Raw genomic sequence first — 16,836 nt, 5'->3', positions numbered from 1 at the left:
CTGATCTACTAAGATCCCAAATAAAGAGCGCAAAATTGCGTGTGCAGTCCTTCAGATTGCACGTGTAGTTGGAATGTGTTTTGCGGGTGATCTATCAAAGATAATTGCGTGAATGGCAACAGGTGCAAAAGTGTGAAGAACACCCTATTTAAATGAATTGTATCCCACAATTGCACCATGGAAGAGGAGCGCAAACGCAAAAGTAAATTTGACGCGACCTAATTGGAGGTTTTAGTGGACGAGCTGGAGTCGAGAGGAAGGGCTGTATACGCGCTATCACCTAAAAGGAACATGAAATATGAACTGAGATGATGCTTTGGTTCTGTTTGAGGGGCCAGGTTAACCGACTAAACATTAACCGAACCTAAAACGAAACACATCAAGAAAACATTGGTCTATAGACTGGATTCCCCCCCTCCCTCGGCTCACACACACCCATTAATTTATCCCGATCCACACCTGGGAAAAAAAACAATAGTTAAACAGGCCTACCGTTGACTACGGAAGCGCATTGCGTTCACGCAAGAAAAATAAAATAGATGCCTAGAAAAGATCTCCTAATTACGTCTCATATTGCTGTCGTATAAATTGGAGCGCATGACGTGGAGGCCAGAACTAGCCTACATTTTGGCTAAATGTGACAGTACGTCTATATTGGCATAAAATCTGTATTAGAAGCCAATGTTGCATAACCTATAACCTACACAATATTAATTTGCTTGACTCTACTGCAGAGCGCACTTGAGACCAGCTCTACGCGTGGTCTCAAGTCAAATGAATGGTGCGCCATTCAAAGTGAATGTGGACCAGTGGTCCACATAGATAATACATTGAGTGTCCGCGAATCATTCATGCAAGATACACCACAGTCCCCGCGGTTGATTCATGCTAATTGATATTGTTGTTACGGATTGTGTCTGTCTTGTGCTTTGTTACTGTTCATGTTTGTCTCCCCCAGGTGTCTGTCCATGCTGTGTGCACCCTCCCTTGTCATTCGTCCTGTCAATCATTGGCCCAGTCCCAATGTCCCCCCTAAACCCTCAAGCCCTGAGCCCTCACAGACTTATTGACGTCACTTGGTGAAGTGATCGAGTGTGAGAGGCTGCAAGGGCTCGAATTGGTATAACAAGGAATGGGACAGCACTTGTGACATCACATTACGTTGACGTGAAAACATATTTCTTACTATTGTGGGCGTGGGGCTTTTTTTTAAATCAATTTGTAAATTGTACATGTTTTTCTTGTAGGCCTTCGTGTAAATTAATTTTGGCTGAGTCAAATCCCCTTTACATTATCAGAACTCTCTGTGTTACCCTCAAAACATTTGTTCAACTTGAAATCATTTCATTTTGTGGTCATATGCGATCGCATCTGCGATCAAATATCAACCCAACCCAGTATTTGTTAGTAGGATCGCATCGATCCTACATTACTGCCTGTGATTCTTGTTTGTGATGAATCCAAAAGTATTAACTTAAGAATGATAATATATTATGTATACACATTCCTGCACCTCACAACTCTTTCCATATTCATGTTGGAAATCTCAATTCAAAGAACACTGCACCGAAATGGGTAATTAATGTCATACTGCTTTTAACTGGGCAATCATATGATTTAGAGCAACAGAAATCGATGTAAATTATAACCATAGCCTACATATTTTTAAACAAATCACATTATACAAACCCATGGGGTTAATAACCCATACTTAAAAATAATGAAACCAAATTAATTATAAGGCTACTTGTGCAGATAAGCAAGTCCAGCTGAAAACATGAAAACATAATTTTGTTCTGTAACGTGAACGTTACGGTTGGTTGATCTGTCCGTGCTTGTTTATTGGCTGTTCTTCAGGTAACCCCGTGTTTCACGTCACAACGCTATGAACTGTGGGTAATTCCCTTGGGCTAAGTCTGCAGAAATGCAGACTTACGGGAAGGGGCCATAAAGGGCTCAAAATGGCTGCCGGAGAGCCCTCACGCACTTGCCGAGTTGACATTGGGACACCCCTAAGCCCTCGCGGACTTCGCGGGAGCGCGCTCTTAAGTCTGCGAGTCTGCAAGGGTGGACATTGGGACTGGGCCATTGTCTCCTGCCATCCTCCTGGCTGCCACTGCTACCACCTGGCTGCCATCAGCAATCAACTCCCCCAATCATCTCCTGCCCAATCAGCAGGCGGCCTTCCCCCTATATATGTGTGTCTGTGTTCCCTGTTTGTTAGAGGGAGACAGAGGGGTATGTTGTATGTGATTGTGACATGTTGATTGACCTTAGATTTCTTATAGCCTACTGTTTGTTTACTTCTGTTTGTCAACCTACCTACCTTAATTCTAGTTGTGTTTGGGTTTACTGTGATTTTGTTATCTCCCCTTGGGTTCTTCCGCTCCTGGGAGAAGGGCTTTAGGTAAGATACCCTGGGGTATACATGTTTCACCACGTAGGTAACCCTCTGTTAAACACACTAGGTAAGAGTGAGCGGCTGCCACGTCTTTTTGTAGCAGGTAGGTAAGGTTCCGGTTTAGGCTTAGATAGATAGCTAGTTAGGGCCTCTAGTTCTGTGTTCAGTTAGATAGTGTTAGGGTCTATAGGGTAGAGGTGTAGGGAAGGTAGGGCTGTGCTTCTTAGTGGCACCGTTCACAGTCCTTCTCCCTAGGTCCCTTATCTCCTGCCCTCTGTTAATTCATTTATTCCCCCCTGTGGTTTTGTCGTCTTGTGGTGTTTCTGTTCATTGTCATTTGTTGTGGGTGGTAATAAATCCTTTTTTGTGACGAACGGTATCTTTTGGTTTTCCCTGCCTGGTTCCGTAGAGCACTCCATCCCATAGTACTGTCTTGTTACATCGGCCTGGTGGGTCTACACACAGGCTGTTGCGTTCCCCTCTTCCCCCTAGTTATTACACCTTTACACCTTTATTACATCTGAGTAGGGGACGTAACAATTGTGTAGGTTATAGGTTATGCAAAATTGGCTTCTAATACAGCTTTATGCCAATATAGGTGTAGCGTAGCCTACTGTAATACGATTTAGCCCTATTTAGCCGAAATGTAGGCCTGGTGCTCCACGTCTATTTATGCGCTCCAATTTATACGACAGCAATATTGTAGGCTACAAAAACACATATGTTATTACATTGCTTATTATAAGTGTAGTATATTTTTATACTGTATTATACTATACTACACCAATTATTCACATATCTGTATTACTCATATAGTAATCATTTTAGTAGAATAATGAATAAACTTCACTTTAGTAGGAACTGTGTTAATTAAGGAGTTTAACATGTGGGCCACAACAGATGTCCTTTGTCCTGAGTCAACATGATCCTTTGTTTATGGTCACCTCTGAAGTCAGTTAGCCTACAGTTGTAATGTGATCCCAGGAAGCCCCGTGTCCGAGGAAGGGGGGCAAGAGCTCAGCTGATGCAAAGACCAGCTGACACCTTGACCAGTCAGAAGATCAGTTGAACTGTTTGTCACTATATTTGTGTTGATGAACATTCTTTGTATGCAAATTTGTTTCATGTGATTCCTGGCCCGAAGCCAGTTGAAAAGCTGCGGCCCTTCTGTGAGAATTCAGTATTTGCCTAGAGATTCAGCCCTGTGTTAGGCTTGCTCAATAAATTGTTGATTAGAAGTTTTTGGCCTCCTTGAAGTTCTGTTCCACACGAAGATGATGCTTTTGAAATACACTGCATTAGTTCTTATATCAAAATATAAATTACTGAGCTTTTGCACTGGGCTGTCTAGCCTAACGCTGGGAGTACATCACTGGTCTCTATTCACTTTGAATGGCGCGCCATTCATTTGACTTGAGACCACGCGTAGACCATGGTCTCAAGTGTGCTCTGCAGTAGAGTCATGCAAATTGATATTGTGTAGGTTATAGGTTATGCAACATTGGCTTCTAATACAACTTTTATGCCAGTATAGGCATACTGTAACACTATTTAGGGATCAAATGTATGATTTATAAATCCATCTTGGTTTACTGCCTTCCTACTCAGATTTGATCCCTCTTGCCAGTTTCAAATTGTTATTGAGGAATGTTGAGTGCGCGTCTATGATTTGCTCCAAGTTAACCCTCTCTCCCCTTTTTAGCATTTCATACCTTGATGTCCTTGTATTCAACTGTAAAACTGTATTTAACCTATAACCTACACAATATAAATTTGCATGGCTCTACTGCAGAGCACACTTGAGACCATGGTCTACGCGTGGTCTGAAGTCAAATGAATGGCACGCTTATCCATTTCATTTCATCCATTTAACACAAAATTAATAAGTAAAAAAAACAACTTATGCTTGATGTCATGATTATACCTTATACAACTCTTTCAGACAGCAATATACTCTTAAGCAAAAGCAATATTAGAAATGAGCTATAGCCTGTCTGTTGTGTCTGTAGCCTCAGGTACTATCTCCTCTGTACTAGATAAGTACTGTAGGCTTTGAGGTAACTGGGATTGAAGATATCTAAGACTAGAACTGCCCCAGTCAGACAGAGACATACGGGATCTACTAATGGAGGTGTTATTCATTTCTTATAATTATAAGATGTATAATTTTTAACAGTATTCCTCACTCCATCCTTCTGTTTCCTTCCTTACTCCTTCCCCTCATCCATGTCCAACAAAGCAAAACAAAGCCTTGACGTGACCTCTCTCCCTCCTCTCTCTCTACAACCTCTCTCCACCTCCACTTCTATCTCTCCTCATACCTCTCTCCTCCATCCCTCCTCATCTCCTCTCTCTCTCTACCACCTCTCTCCCCCCCTCCACTTCTATCTCTCCTCCATCCCTCATCTCCTCTCTCTTTCTACCACCCCTCTCTACCTCCACTTCTATCTCTCCTCCATCCCTCATCTCCTCTCTCTCTCCCCCTCCACTTCTATCTCTCCTCCAACCTCTCATTCTCCATCCCTCCTCATCTACTCTCTCTACCCCCTCTCTCCACCTCCACTTCTATCTCTCTGTCTACCTCTCACCTAAATCCCTCCTCTCCTCTCTCTCACCTGCACTTCTATCTCTCCTCCTACCTCTCCCTCCTCTCCTCTCTACCACCCCCCCTCTCTCCACCTCTACTTCTATCTCTCCTCCTACCTCTCTCCTCCATCCCTCTTCTCCTCTCTCTCTACCACCTCTCTCTCCACCTCCACTTCTCTCTCCTCCTACCTCTCCATCCCTCCTCTCCTCTCTCATCTGCTCTCCCTTCACCCTCCCTCCCATAGTCTCCCTCTTCCCCTCTCTACTCCTGTGCTACACAGAACACAGGTGACTACAACTCACTTTATCTGAACTAACCTAAGTTTACATTCATGTCCACCGAGCAAAGTCTGTCATTAAATGATCTAGCTAGAAAGAGCAAGCACAAATTGCCAGTGGAAAGTCAATTTATGGGTGGAATGTCTCAAATATGATCACAAAAGCACTAATACATGCAAAAGTAGATGTTTGTGTAGTGTGTTCTAACAACATTGACTTTTGTAAATTAGTTATTTTGAGTCAATTTAGTTAGCAAATTCACTAGGGCTGGGTATCATTTAAAAATTACGATACCAGTACCAATACCAGTACCCTTAAAGTGATACCAATACCAATTGAATACTTCAATCGATACTTTGAATTTCTTTTTTTGCACTTTTTCCATTCCATAACCACCATGTTAATGGAAGCATTCAGTTGTGTGAAATGTCATCAATCCTCAAAATAAAATAATTTTTACAAGAATACATTTTGAAAGTGTTTAAAAGAGTATCAAACTGCATTTATTACAATATAACTACTGACTACACACTGACTACAAATTTTTGGTCATCCGTGACCTTGCAGCTAATGTGAACGGTGTGTCAAAGCTGCTGCTGGGGGTGGCAACATCAGCAGTAGCAGTTGTGGTGCTAGTAGGCCTAGGGGGGTCTTTGTTATGACTGGGTTGGATTTGGACCCAAACGCACGACACCGGAGGCAGAGAAAAAATGCAAAGCCCAAAGGGCGGTTTAATAATAAATTAATAAGTCCAGCAGGCAAGGTCAAAAACGATAAACAGGCAGGGGTCAGGCGATCAGCAAACAATGTCCAATATCCGTAATCCGTAATCAAAGTCCATATCCAGAAGGGGGGTCAGGGAATCCGTGTTTCAGTCCAGGGGTGGTGATAGCAGGCAAGCCGAGCACTGCACACTGGGTCATAGGTATTCTATGGGAAGATCTGGCGATGAGCATGGAGAAAACCAGGGTTCTTGTAGGCAGGCGATGATGATGATTGGGACCCGGTGCGCAGCACTCAGCCGTAAGCGCGTTCACTAATCACCACGATTGCCTTCACCTGTGGCGTTGGAGCGCGCGCCGTGCGCGTGCTGAGGTGCTGGGCGTCTCAGGATTACTCTCAGGAGGCGGGAATTCGGGAGACCCCGAACGCCGCGGGGTAGAGCCGGACTGACGCACGTTGCGTCGGGCCACCGGCAAGCTCGGAGGAGCGGAGGGGAATGCGCGCGGAGGTGCTGCCGTAACAGGACCCCCCCCCCAAGCGGGAGCCACCTGGCGACCGACCGGGGGCATCAGGATGGGCCCGGTAGAAGTCGCGGAGGAGAACAGGGGTCATGATCTGGGACCGAGGAACCCAGCTCCGTTCCTTCGGGCCATACCCCACCCAGTCGACCAGGTATTGGAACCCGCGGCCCTGGCGGCGGACCTTCAGCAGCCGCCTCACCGCCCACTGAGGGTGGCCATCCACCAGCTGCGGAGGGGGCGGCGCGGGAGCCGGTGGCACGAGGGTGCTGGTGACGACGGGCTTGACCCGAGACACATGGAAAACCGGATGGACCCGGCGAAGGGAGGCGGGGAGAATCAACCGGACAGCGGCGGGGTTGATGACCCGGTCGATGGGGTAGGGCCCGATGAACCTCGACGCCAGCTTCCTGGAGGAGACGTGGAGGGGCAGGTCAGCAGTGGAGAGGTAAACCCGTTGACCGACCTGGTACACCGGGGCCGGGACACGCCGCCGGTTGGCACCGCGGGAGGCGCGCGCTGTAGCGCGGAGCAGGGCGGACCGCACTGCGGACCAGACCCTCTGGCACCGGCGGAGATGAGCCTGGACTGACGGCACCGACGCCTCGGCCTCCTGGAGCAGGAACAGGGGAGGCTGGTACCCCAGGGAGCACTCGAAGGGTGACTTGCCGGTGGAATTGCTGACCATGGCGTTCAGTGAGTACTCGACCCAGGGCAGGTCCTGACTCCAGGAGGATGTGTGAAGGGAGGACATGCACCGGAGGGCTGACTCCAGGCTCTGGTTGGCTCTCTCCGCCTAGCCGTTGGTCTGTGGATGGTAACCAGAAGAGAGACTGACCGTGGCCCCAATCCCCGCACAGAATGCCCTCCATACCTGAGACGTGAACTGGGGTCCACGGTCAGACACCACATCCTGGGGCAGACCGTAGAGCCGAAAGACGTGCTCAGTCAGCAGCTCCGCCGTCTCCATCGAGGTGGGGAGCTTGGGTAGGGCCACGAGGCGCACAGACTTCGAAAACCGGTCCACAATGGTCAGGATGGTGGTGTTTCCCCGGGAGGGAGGGAGACCGGTCACGAAGTCCAGTGCGATGTGTGACCACGGACGACTGGGCACAGGAAGGGGTCGCAACAGGCCAGCCGGCGGCTGGTGGGATGCCTTGCTGCGGACGCAGGTGGTGCAGGCGGAGACGAACTCTCTGACGTCCGCTGCCATGGTGGGCCACCAGAACCGCTGGCGTAGGAAAGACAGCGTACGGTGGGAACCCGGGTGGCAGGCAAACCGGCTCGCATGTCCCCACTGGAGGACTCGGGTCCGGACGGCAGCCGGGACGAACAGCCGGTTGGGCGGGCCAGTCCGGGGGTCGGGTTGGGTGCGCTGGGCCCTCCTGACCACTGCCTCGACGTTCATGGTGACCACCCCGATAACCCGGGAGGCGGGAAGAATAGTGTCCGGAGTGGTAAGATCCTCCCCTGCCGCATAAAGCCGAGACAGTGCGTCAGCCTTGGTGTTCTTGGACCCCGGACGGTAAGTGATGTGGAAATTAAACCGTCCGAGGTACAGGGCCCAGCGCGCCTGACGGGAGGTCAGCCGCCTGGCCGACCTGAGGTAGGTCAGGTTCTTGTGGTCCGACCAGACGGTGACGGGGTGCTCCGCGCCCTCTAGCCAGTGCCGCCACTCCTGGAAGGCCTCCACAACAGCCAGCAGCTCCCTGTTGCCGATGTCGTAGTTCTCCTCTGCAGGTGTGAAGCGGCGGGAGAAGAAGGCGCAGGGATGCATCTTCTGGTCGGCCGCTGACTGTTGTGAGAGAACCCCGCCGAGACCCGTGTCTGAAGCGTCCACCTCCACGGTGAAGGGCCTCGAGGGGTCGGGATGAGGCAGGACCGGCGCGGAGGTGAACCGCCTCTTGAGGTCGGTGAAGGCGGCACTGGCTGCAGGTGTCCAGGTAAAAGGACGCAGAGAGGAGGTGAGGGCAGTGAGGGGAGCGGCCACCCGGCTGTAGTCCCGTATGAATCGCCGGTAGAAGTTGGCGAAGCCAAGGAAGGACTGCAGCTGCTTACGGGTGGTGGGTTGGCTCCACTCGACGACAGCCTGGATCTTCTTGGGATCAGGCCGAGTTTGTCCACCTTCCACAATAAGTCCCAGGAACTCCACAGAGGGAGTGTGGAAGGTGCACTTCTCGGCCTTGATGAAGAGGCGGTTCTCCAGGAGACGCTGGATGACAAGGCGGACGTGCTGGACGTGTTCCTCAGCGCTCCTGGAGAACACCAGGATGTCGTCGAGGTAGAGCACAACAAAGATATCCAGCATGTCCCGGAGGATGTCATTCATCATAGCCTGGAACACGGAGGGGGCGTTGGTGAGGCCAAACGGCATGACTAGGTATTCGTAATGGCCTCGGGGAGTCTTGAACGCGGTCTTCCACTCATCCCCCTCACGGATTCGAACCAGGTGGTAGGCGTTCCGGAGGTCCAACTTCGTGAAGATGGTGGCCTCCAGGAGGGGTTCGAAGTTGGAACTCATGAGGGGGAGAGGGTACGTGTTCCTGATGGTGATGGCGTTCAGCTCCCGGTAGTCAATGCATGGCATGAGGTCCCCACCCTTCTTCTTCACGAAGAAGAACCCCGCCGCCACCGGGGAGAGAGTGGGTCGGATGAGGCCCTCAGCCAGACACTCAGAGATGTAGCTGTCCATAGCCGCCTTCTCAGGGAGGGAGAGGTTGTACAGGCGACTAACTGGGAGCTGGGCGCCGGGGCGGAGCTCAATGGCGCAGTCGTAGGGCCGGTGCGGGGGAAGGGTGCGGGCGCGCTCCTTGCTGAAGGCCTCTCCCAGGTCGTGGTAAACCTCTGGCACGGTGGAGAGGTCGGGGGGAGCAGGGGGCGGCTGAGACGACAGGGAGGGAGTCTGAGCAGCACGGAGGCACTGCGCGTAACAGGCCGTGCTCCAGCTCAGAATGCGGCCGGGGCCGTAGCTGACATGCGGCACATGGAGCTCCAGCCATGGTCGGCCCAGAATGAGAGGAGCCCGGGGGGTCTCAAGAATGTAGAACCGGATCTCCTCCACGTGATTTCCGGAAATTGTCATGGTCAGAGGCTCGGTCCGGTGTGTGAGGGGGCCTAGGTCGTGTCCATCCAAGGCCGAGACGGTGAGAGGGGTTTCCAGGGCGGCGAGGGGGAAAGCCGCTGAGGCGGCAAGGTGCGCATCAACAAAGTTGTCATCAGCCCCAGAGTCAATGAGCGCACCGATGGTAAGCGTCTGCCCGTGCCAGGCAAGGGTAACTTCGAACCGGGCAGGGCTGACAGATGGTGGGGAATGGGTAACACGGCTCACCAGAAATCCCCTCCTGGCTGGTGAGCCTACTCTTTTGGCAGAGTGGGACAGTTGTCCCTCAGATGGCCCTTAGCTCCACAGTAGAGACACAATCCCAGTGCCCTCCTTCGGTCCTTCTCAACAGCCGTGAGGCGAGCCCTACCCACTTGCATGGGCTCTTCGCCGGTGAGAGCAGGCATGGTCAGGGTGAGTGGAACGGTGGAGGAGTTTGTACCGAACATGCCCGGAGAGCGACCAGAGGGGGCAGGATGACACAGCGCTTTCTCACGCTTCCTCTCCTGGTTGCGTTCGTCGATTTCCATTGTGAGAAAGATGAGTTAGTTAAGGGAGGTGGGGCGGTCCCTGACCAGCGCGTCCTTGAGAGTCTCGCTCAGGCCTCGTCGGAACTCGCTGCGCAGACCGACGTCGTTCCACCCGCTACCCATAGCCAGGGTGCGGAACTCGGTAGCGTAGGCAGCCACGGAGCGGCCACCCTGCTGGATGGTGGTGAGACGGGCATTAACGTCCTGACCATCAGCAGCATGATCAAAAACTAGCCTAAACTCAGCCTCAAAAGCAGCATAGTCATCGCGGAGGTGACTGCCCGGACCCAGGGCTGCCTGGACCCACTTCAGAGCCTCCCCAGTGGTGAGTGTAGCGATGTAGCCCACCCGTGCAGCGTCAGACCAATACATGCTGGGTTGATGTTGGAAAATGTATCCACACTGCATGAGGAAGCCCCTACACTCAGAGAAGGTCCCATCGTATGGCTTGGGGTTAGCTAGGTGAGGTTCACGCTGGGGCTGGGGGCCCATAGGAACAGGCTGGGGCGTCGGCACGGGGACGGGAGCGGGAATGGGTGCTGATGCCACAGGAGCTGCCGGACTTGCCTGGGACACGATGGAGGTGAGGGCAGCGATCTGGGTGGACATCGCCTGAACCATGGCAACCAGGCCCTGGATCTGCTGATACTGAGCCTGTTGTTGGGTGTTCTGAACCTCCATCCGTGTGTGTAGATCGGTCATAGCGACAGAGGCCTCCCGCAGTAGTCGGGCATGATCAGCGATCACCCGTCCTTGGAGTTGAAGAGCCGAAGGTGTCTCCGGTTGCTCTCCAGTGCCGGCTGGGTCCATACTGGCCAGATCTTCTGTTATGACTGGGTTGGATTTGGACCCAAACGCACGACACCGGAGGCAGAGAAAAAATGCAAAGCCCAAAGGGCGGTTTAATAATAAATTAATAAGTCCAGCAGGCAAGGTCAAAAACGATAAACAGGCAGGGGTCAGGCGATCAGCAAACAATGTCCAATATCCGTAATCCGTAATCAAAGTCCATACCCAGAAGGGGGGTCAGGGAATCCGTGTTTCAGTCCAGGGGTGGTGATAGCAGGCAAGCCGAGCACTGCACACTGGGTCATAGGTATTCTATGGGAAGATCTGGCGATGAGCATGGAGAAAACCAGGGTTCTTGTAGGCAGGCGATGATGATGATTGGGACCCGGTGCGCAGCACTCAGCCGTAAGCGCGTTCACTAATCACCACGATTGCCTTCACCTGTGGCGTTGGAGCGCGCGCCGTGCGCGTGCTGAGGTGCTGGGCGTCTCAGGATTACTCTCAGGAGGCGGGAATTCGGGAGACCCCGAGCGCCGCGGGGTAGAGCCGGACCGACGCACGTTGCGTCGGGCCACCGGCAAGCTCGGAGGAGCGGAGGGGAATGCGCGCGGAGGTGCTGCCGTAACAGTCTTAACATTAAGCATAACATTAGTTAATAACGTTAGCCTAAACACATTTCGCTGAAAGTTCAAACTATCACTAAGTAACCAATGCACTAATTAAGCAATGCATTACAGTAGGGTTGCTAATGCTAGCTAGGTAATGGGGGAAATCCGCGTTTTTATGCATTTATTACCATAGGCGTGTAGTATAACCATACCTTTAAGCGTTTTGGTGGCATTACCTCAGCGTGCTAAACTGTGTCAACAACTCGCAGTTGCAGTCGATTTCACCAGACGGATTGTAGCCGTCTGCCACAATGGGCCAATCACGCGTCGCATTAAATTGAAGAACGCGTGCGGTGATTGGACCATATTACAACGTCTTTTTTTCCTAGATCTCGATACAAAAAGGATCGAATGAAGTACTGGTTTGACTGAAGACGTTTTGATGCTACTTGGTATCAGTTTGTATCGATCCAGTACTACATGGTATCGAGTACCGATACCCAGCCCTAATATTCACTAATCATGATTAGCTCTGGTGTGGAAAATGTCTTATTACTAGTAAAATATTTTATGTATCTTACAAATAGTAATGTATTTGTAATTCTTGACATGATACAATGATCTGAATCATTGATCGGAATCCAAGTATACGTTTTGGTGCCGTCCCTAGTGTGTGTGTGTGTGTTGTAGCCTACTGTATCCTGTGGCAGAGTCTCTGTCTCTCTGGTCTCCTCCCAGGAACATGTTGAGGGAAGAGTAGGGGACATGGCAACACTGCACAAAGCATAAAGATACGTGATCACATGTAGGCTTCACCACAACACACTCACACTGTTCACACAAACAGCCTGCAAATACAATGCTTGTATAGTAGGCTTCTGGGGAGAGGGAGAGAGAGAGAGAGAGAGAGAGAAAGAGAGAGTGTGTGTTTGTGAGAGAGAGACCGAGAAAGTGTGTGACAGAAAGAGAGTCAGAGAGAGAGAGAGAGAGAGAGAGAGAGAGAGAGAGAGAGAAAGAAAGAGAGAGAACGACTCTCCCAAAGAGAGACAGAGTGATGAGCTGCTCTGTGGAGGCTCACGCTCATGAACATGTCGAAGAGGCAGGTCCAGGTGAAGAACCAGAAGAAGCTGAAGCCAGGAGACATGGAGTCCTGGGGGGTGAGCCACATCATGGAGTAGGAGAGCACACCGAACGGCATGGAGAAGATGATCCTACGGCGCGTAGAGAGAGAAGACAGATGGGATAGACAGACTGAAGCCGTTAAGAGGGACTAGACAAGAACATTTCAGTCAGTCATCCAGCCAGACTCTCACCATGGGATGAGCTTGCCGAAGCGGGTCCGGCCGCTCTTGCTGACCAGGTAGCCGACCAGAGGGTCAGTAATGGCGTCCCAGGCTCGTCCCAGGAAGAGGATGAGAGAGGCGTAGAATGCGTCCATCTGGGGGTGGAAGAAGGGGGGTTAGGGGTTGTTTATCTGTGTGTTATAGTGGAAGAGGGGGGTTGTTTATCTATTTGATATAGTGGAAGAGGGGGGTTGTTTATCTGTGTGTTATAGTGGAAGAGGGGGGTTGTTTATCTATGTGTTATAGTGGAAGAGGGGGGTTGTTTATCTGTGTGTTATAGTGGAAGAGGGGGTTGTTTGTGTTATAGTGGAAGAGGGGGGTTGTTTGTGTTATAGTGGAAGAGGGGGGTTGTTTATCTATGTGTTATAATGGAAGAGGGGGGTTGTTTATCTATGTGTTATAATGGAAGAGGGGGGTTGTTTATCTATGTGTTATAGTGGAAGAGGGGGGTTGTTTATCTATGTGTTATAGTGGAAGAGGGGGGTTGTTTATCTATTTGTTATAGTGGAAGAGGGGGGTTGTTTATCTGTTTGTTATAGTGGAAGAGGGGGTTGTTTGTGTTATAGTGGAAGAGGGGGGTTGTTTGTGTTATAGTGGAAGAGGGGGGTTGTTTATCTATGTGTTCCCTACTAACACAGTGGGTTGCAGCAACGTTGCACATAAGTTGTACTTAGGTAAGTTGCAACGTTACCATCAGGCGATGTTGTGACAACGTCCATCTATGGTCGAAAATAACTTTACCCTCCTAAGTCTAATTAGACTTTACTGCAACGTTGCAGAAACATTGGCAACATGGGTCCCTGCAACATCATTACATAACGTGAGAGTAACGTTGTATTACAGTCCTATTAGGCTAGCAATCGGGCTATCCCGTGACGTCACTGCTTGCTGGTTCACAGTTAAAGTAGGCGGTTCTTTGCCAAACTGCTCCTGTATTATTTTTATTTTTTTTAATTCACTTATATCCTTCATATTGTACTGTATGTTGAGGTTAATAACTCATCTTAGAAATGTTATTGATTGTATATTTCCCTGTTTGTTATAAATTGAATGCTTTTTCATTAATTAAAAAAAATTCTACTAACTTTTCGGTGTCGACCAAGATATCATTTTTCAAAAGACGTGTCGAGAAATCCCATTCATTCTCTCGGCATTATGGAACGCTTCCACTAGGGGGCGATGAGATTACTTTCCCTCCCTATAGATGGGTTCGCCGCCTACGTCACAGCAGAGCGAGCACGCAGCCTTTAGGCAAAAGAACTCGCTAGCCACAGTAGCCAGGAGCTCCGTTTCATGTAGCTAATTATGCCTCAAAGCTGCTGTGCTGTGAACTGTACAAACAGAAAAGGACAAGATGATGGCCTCAGATTCTTCATCATCCCCTCGAGATGTCACCCTTTTCAGAGGAACCGCCGAAAGCTGTGGTTTAAAGCCATAAAGAGAGCAGATTGGGGACCAACAAACACTTTTTTGTGTGGTGCGCACTTCATCTCTGGTAAGTTATCTAGCTAACGTCACCTCTGGGTTTTTTTCTCATCAAATTACATTGATTTGACCGTTGGTTTAGCTATTTATTTGTTTACTTACCGGTAATATAAGATTTAAGTAAACAGAAGTAACTCATAACCTGCACGCTAAACTAAGTTCAGGAATTGGAAGCCCAATGATAGCTAGCTAACGTTAGCTAATGCTAGCTAGCACGCTACCTAGTGTTAGCTAGCTAAGTCAAGGCCCGACTTGGCTAACGTTTAGACAATATTGCAAATACTCCGACAAACTATTGCAAACCTTTTTTCTGTTAATGCTGGCTTTGTGTTCGCCGCGAACATTTGCAGAAACATAAGCGAACGGTCTGAGCTGGTAGTTTGTGTTAGTTAACGTTACTCTAAAATGGCCGCTGGACTGAGGGAAATGTGAATTGTTTGTTTGACTCTGCTGAATTTGAGACTCACATTGGGAGCTCGCTCGTGTCAGGCTTTCCAAGGCCATCACGAATCTTACGCTAATATTACATAGGTAACAGTGAAGGCGAAGCCAAGATAATGCTTTATATATTTTCCATTTGTCTGGAAAGTGGGAGACTGAGAACGATGCCACCCACGAGGTAAGCGGGGTACCATGGACAATAACGTTAGCTCGAAACAAAGATGGAGGCAGCTTTGTTTGCCACATTAGTAGTATCGGTGTGTATTGTTGGAGTTCACGAGTCAAAAACAGGCGTTCCTGTTAAAACTGCGAGTAGTAACGCGTGATTCACGGGCCTTATACATTTAATCTGTGCACTGCAGTGGCTAATGCCTAAACTAGCTTCATGTTTCCCACACTGATGATTGACCGCCATTGACCGCATCTGTCCTGGGCAGATGCCGGCAGAGAATATAAAAAAAAAAAAAATAGTATAGAATAGTGGCGTGTCACTAATTACTTATCGGCTGTAATGACTTGTTGAATTGTTGTTTTAGTCGCTTCTTCCCCTCTGCCTACTTTCCCATAGGGTCCTTATGTGTTTATAACCTTAATATTTTTTTGTTTATTGGGCAGACTGTATTGCAGTGTGGAGTTTCTGGGGGAGGACACTGTCAGTTGTCCCAGTATCCTGGCTCTCCAAAAAGGATGGGGTAAGAACATGTTTGTGTGAACAATGTTTCTGATTGGTGTGCTACTTTTCAATTGTACAGGGAAGCGGGTACTAACATGGTTTCACTCACAGTTGCAGATGTGTTCCTAGCCAATGAACAAAGTCAGCCAATGGATAAAGAGCTGTGTGGAACCTAACCCTGTCTGGGCGCTCCACAGAGTCCGGGTTTTCCCAAAGTCCACAACTGGTACTGTTTGCATTTTAAGCTGTTAAAAAATACTGATGGGGGGGAAAAAAAAGATCATGATTCATTATTCTGAGGAAAAAGGATGGCTGAAATGTATTGATTATGGTACTTTATGCACACAGATCATTACGAAGGTGCCAGGCTCATGGCAAAAGTCTTTGAGCAGCAGTCGTCAATGGACGAGTGCCAAGACGTTCGAAAGAGACCGCGCAACACGCGCTATCACTCCAGTGACGAAGGTAATATACTAAAGTGCATTCAACAGTCCCAAAAGAGTAGTACTTTTGAAATCGAGTAATCTGAGCTAATTTACTGATATCCCACTAGATATACCAAGCCCAGGACAGCCATTGGTCCCAACAATGCAGGCCAAAGCCAGTATGCCAGGTGCCGGAGTTGAAAGGCCTCTGCCGGCTGTCCAGTACATTCCACATTCATACTCACATTTTGAGTTTTATTTAGTTTTATGTCAATGTACTTATAGCCACATCTGTGTTTATCTAGATTTCCAGAGGTCTGTACATCAGCAGTTCTCAGACTTGCGGGAGCAACTCCGTGAGCTTGCACAGAGTGTGAGGGAACTGGCCCAGAGCATGCGGCCTGGGGAGTCTGGAGCCCAGGGAGAAGTACTGGACCCTGCCCAAACGGAGGAGGAGCTGCAGGTCTTTGAGGCCAGGTTGAAGGACCGGGAACATCAGAGGAAGATGGTGAGTGTCTGCAGGGCAGAACTATGTCTTATTTTTGCAGGGAAGGGTACAGTAAATGACTGTCTTTGTTTTGCAGACACAATACCTAGGTGCCATTGGTGGCAGAGACTTGGCGGACACAGTCCGACGGGTGCTGTCAGCTGCGGTGTGGAGCGCCTACAGTGTGCATGGGAAGAAGGGGAAGAAGCCACTGAAGAGTATGACACTCTTCAATGTTCTAACACGTAAGAAATGGTTCATATTTTTAATATTTTTTAATACATCGTCTTTGTTCCATGACCGATGTGAATTGAAACCATTACCTTTCTTGATAACTTAAAGGTGCAGTTATGGTCTCCATGCTGAAGGCTACGATGGCGGAGGTGGCCGCCCAGCTGCAGGAGACATTAAAACATGCCCCTGCTAAATGCAGAAGGGTAAGTGATGT

General features: G+C 49.4%; 1 protein-coding gene across 1 annotated transcript in view; it reads right to left on the bottom strand.

Moving 5' to 3' along the window:
- LOC311307271 (sodium-dependent lysophosphatidylcholine symporter 1-like) overlaps window positions 1-16,836 on the bottom strand; it is a gene marked incomplete at its 5' end in the record, with an annotated part of 65,258 nt that overhangs the window by 38,103 nt on the left and 10,319 nt on the right. The window contains 3 exons of the mRNA XM_084436068.1: window positions 12,230-12,308; window positions 12,613-12,745; window positions 12,848-12,972. Coding sequence (XP_084292194.1) covers window positions 12,230-12,308; window positions 12,613-12,745; window positions 12,848-12,972 — 337 coding nt within the window. The remainder of the gene's footprint in view (window positions 1-12,229; window positions 12,309-12,612; window positions 12,746-12,847; window positions 12,973-16,836) is intronic.

Source organism: Borostomias antarcticus (assembly GCF_949987555.1).
Source record: "Borostomias antarcticus genome assembly, chromosome: 3".
Classification (NCBI taxonomy): domain Eukaryota; kingdom Metazoa; phylum Chordata; class Actinopteri; order Stomiiformes; family Stomiidae; genus Borostomias; species Borostomias antarcticus.
Note: the sequence above shows the minus strand (reverse complement) of the source record. Positions and strands in the feature narration are given on the sequence as shown.